At 40.2% G+C, this 4,128-nt stretch overlaps 1 protein-coding gene across 1 annotated transcript in view; it reads right to left on the bottom strand.

The window, feature by feature from the left end:
• Window positions 1-1,310: 1,310 nt before the first annotated feature.
• FAM189A1 (family with sequence similarity 189 member A1) overlaps window positions 1,311-4,128 on the bottom strand; it is a 59,898-nt gene continuing 57,080 nt past the window's right edge. The window contains exons 11-12 of the mRNA XM_026052364.1: window positions 3,220-3,548; window positions 1,311-1,706 (exon numbers count right to left, since the gene is read on the bottom strand). Coding sequence (XP_025908149.1) covers window positions 1,521-1,706; window positions 3,220-3,548 — 515 coding nt within the window. The 3' untranslated portion in view covers window positions 1,311-1,520. The remainder of the gene's footprint in view (window positions 1,707-3,219; window positions 3,549-4,128) is intronic.

The following is a 4,128-nucleotide window of genomic DNA, read 5'->3' as shown; positions in this document are numbered from 1 at the left end:
GCTCGCTTATTTTGTTTGGTGTATAAGCTTATATAGCCAAAAAAAAATCCAAATAAATATCACTTAATTCTTCATCTAAGTGCAGTTGCAAAGGTCACAGATTTCTACTCTTAAAAGGAATTCATTCCACTCTTGAAGAAAGAGTTTGTGTGTTGTCTCTCACCATCTGCAGAATAGATGCTTGCAATTAGCCTACCTTGTTGCCACTGGATGTCACTGTAACTTCACATCAATACCGAGGCATGCTATAAATGCTTAAAAAACATTAAAATGGATGACTCTGTAAAACTAGACCTACCCATCCTCAGCTATATTCCTTTGTGACCTTTTCGCAGGATGTCTGCCCAGCTCAGAATGACACAAACGAAACCATTATATGACCAAACCTCAGAAGGAGAGTGTAACACTGCTGACAAGCACTGCTGCGCAAGGATGAAACCCACAAACCATCATCCTAGGAAAGGTTCTTTAYGAGAACCTTCTGTTTAAGGCATTTCCCGTTTCCTCGGAGATGAAACTTGCTCTGGAAGACATTGCTGGTAGACTTGTGTTATGCTGGTAATCCAACTAGTGTCCGTGATTTTGATTTTTTAAGATCAATTTTAAATTAATCACAAATGCAGCAGAACCACAAGGACAAATTTTAGTAACATAACTGTCCAGATTACTAACTGGAATGGAATAGCACTTCTTTTAAATAAAAAATCAAGGCTCTGCTGGATAAAAAAATACATCTAATTTTCTATCAGTTACCATTTGTAAGAAATTTATACAGTCCTCATTTTAGAAATACAAAATTTCAGAGATTATTTTTCCTGCTGCATCTTTTGGTCACAATTGGCAGAATCTTTAAACATTTTTCAATAGCCTTGACTACTCCATTAATAAGCTCATAGGCATTCAGATCAAAGCCAAAATAAACCACACAGCACCCTTGGCTGGAATTTCGAAGGGCAACACATTCTCGGGGGGAGGGGGAAAGCAGTTTTATCAGGACAGCTCGGTTAGCCTGGCACGACCGACACTGGTGATGTGGATTAGGGTAAGCACTGCGCKTGCTTATAAACAACTTCTGCATTTGTATCCAAATCAGCTGTTGCAAAAACAGAGTCCAGAAATACTTTTTATTAAAACACTGATCATAGTTAAAACACTTTGAGGTACATTAAATAAATACAACTTTTAAGTTGTACAACAGGTCTCGTAGTGGTTTTGCAATGATTTTCAAGAAATGCTAGGCAGCATCAGCAGCATTTCTGTAAATAAGTACAGAGAAATATATGCATTTCTGGTTGGGAAAACATTTCTTACGAGTTTACTAATAAATCAGTAAAATTCTGCAAAATGCAGGGCTGCAATTTACATTCAGAAAAACAGGCGTTCGCTTCCTGCGCTTGGAAAAAAAGTGGAATTCCAAAGGAAGACACTTTTTCCTTTTTAAGCCATCCACTATTGTATTTCTCCCAGTCCTGGATTCTTCCTTAAACCTCTTGGCTGGACCCACGTACCTGGGGCTGTTCTCAAAGGATGGTCTCCCGGCAAACGTGGCCCAGGCTGCGAGGCCGGTCGCGCTCCGAGCTGTGGGCGCCGCGCGCCCGGCGCGAGAAGGCGCCTGGCGAGCTCAGCGCCCCGCAGCTCTGCAGGTGCAGATCTCCCTGGAGGCGCTTCCGAGAGCTGCTCACATTCTGCTGGGAACTCGTGATTACCTGTCRGAAAGGGCAGCAATGGAGAAAGAAAAGACGGGGAAAAAAAAACAGAATAAGAAATGTTTTCATCCAAGAGGTTTAGTCCTTGAATATTATGTGTTTAATCTAGTTAACAACAGAGCTTCCTCCAAGGAGACACGGGTTTTTGCAGGCACCCAGGGCCTCTCTATCCCACCTCCCCTGTTCTCCAAAGCACTAGGGCTGAGCACTGGCTGCTGCAAAGCAAAGGACCTTGGAAAGATATCGAGCCTCGTATCCATGTCACAGCCGCCCAGCAGCAAGGTGCAATCAAATCCTCCTTTTCTCGCTATAAAATGAAAAGGAAGCTAGTGAAAATGAAGGCAACTTTGCCTTATAATAGACAAATATGAGTCTGAAAGAAATCTGTTTCTTTTAGGGGGAAGAGAAGCTTCAGTAGCTTTGGGGAAGGCTGAAGAGCACTGAAACCTCACAAGCGTGGTAAACAAACACTCTGGCTAATGGAACCGTCAATCTGCTCCACAAATCGGAATTATACAGCAATTTTAGAGGGAATCCTGGGACTTCTTAAGTAGATTGCTGGAACAGCTCGGACTTTCACTGATTAGTGTTTTTGGCTGAAAACATAACCTCATGGGAATTATTTCTTTAATGTTAAAAAGCTGTATGTATCCTTGGCTCTCAGAAGCTCACATGGGGTTTCTGGCTTTATGATCTGCATAAACATTTATTTATAATAATTTGGTTTGTGAGAAACTTTTTTTTTAATTTAAATAAAGTTGTTTTCAACTTTCCAACCTTGAGGATTTAATGGCCTATAAATCGTATAAAGCATTAAAAATGTTAAAAATTAATTCCATAATAACTTTCTATTAACTATCATAACTGTTTTTCTAGTGATGTGACTATAAAAGTGAAGTGAATGATAATTATGATAAACAATATTGCAGCGAGCTTTTATAAATGCAGTACCATTTCTGCTACACATCAAACTATCTCATATGTTTTTTATCTGATATTAAACCCTACTCTGAACCTCCAGTTTCCCTTGTTCAGGGATCGGCAGACTACCACCACAGGAAAGCCACCTCAAAAGGGAAACAGCCAAGCAGGTATCCTTGATGCTCCGTGGAAACCCAACAGGCAGCCTGGACACACTCATAAGTGCTGCTGTTAAACCTGTTAATAGAAACTTCATTCCTATATCTATCATTTTGATAACAACACTAGCCAAAGGTGATCCATCACCTTTCCTCTTACTAAAAACATTTATTATTAGTTATGTCTTTCTGCATATAAACACAGGGTCATGTATGGTAGATGCTGTCCCAGGTGTACCTGTATTACCCACTAAAGAATTCTAAATGCATTTGCAATTGCTTCGGTGGAAAATGCACTTCTGCTTGATCAGTACTTTTCCTTATTAAAGTCATGTTACTGTACAAGAACATCTGGAACAATTCTCTGAACTACTGTCATTGTAAAAACATGTAAGTATGTGGCTGAGCRACTCTTCAAGACACGCGGGGCCCACCTGCTCTATGATGTTGGCACTGAAGATGGCTTCCTCCATGTGTCTTTCGTCAGACTTGATAACAGAGCGGATGCTGTTCACGACGTGACGCACTTCTGGAGGCAGATTACAGTCTGAATGTTCCAAAAACTTGGCCACTAAAATTTTTGTGTCTTTATAGGCTTTAAGGTCCACTAAAGAGTGCGGTCGCTCTTTCGAGGCTGCTTGCAAAGCCTTTGACTTTACACGGAGGTCAATTTTCCTTGTATCCCTCTGCTTTTCAGCTGGTAGGAAACTGCTCAGAGAATCCTGACAAGCAGAGGCAGCCATGTGAGAACCCRAAACAGGAACTAAAGAGGGGGGGGAAAAAGTACCTTTCAAGTAATAGCATTTTTTTAAGTCAACAAATCAAAATACTGTCAACAAAAAGTTTTTAGTTTGTCATAAAATTCCTGTTTTTTTCTTCTGCACAACAGAAATATGAAATTAGGAAACATTTCAGAATGGTTTGTTTTAAACAGCACAGTAGCATGAGGGGTAAGATGCCTCATGAAGAAGGACCATGCAGAGATGAGTGACAAGTATGTAAACTCCTGCCTAACTAGCATGCACATCCATTGACTCTGTTGTAGAACTTTCAGCTGATATTAAGGAAGGGGAAGGGGGAAGACAACTGTTCAACATTACATGTGTAATTCAAAATGCTTTAACTTTCAGTGACTCTAAGGATGAAGTTTCTTCTTGTAATCTGACGTTCAAAAATTACAAGCAGTAATACATGAGAAATTATGTGAAAATAGAAAGCAAAAACAGCTAAGCTAAAACAGCTAAGCTAAAACATGGAGTTAAATCACAGCATTTGTTTTCACTCAGTGGCTCATCCAGCATTGGAGCGTTATGAGGAATTCTGCCTCTCATCACACCCTGCTG

This window comes from Nothoprocta perdicaria, unplaced genomic scaffold (assembly GCF_003342845.1).
Source record: "Nothoprocta perdicaria isolate Ctin4 unplaced genomic scaffold, notPer1 scaffold_113, whole genome shotgun sequence".
NCBI lineage: Eukaryota > Metazoa > Chordata > Aves > Tinamiformes > Tinamidae > Nothoprocta > Nothoprocta perdicaria.
Note: the sequence above shows the minus strand (reverse complement) of the source record. Positions and strands in the feature narration are given on the sequence as shown.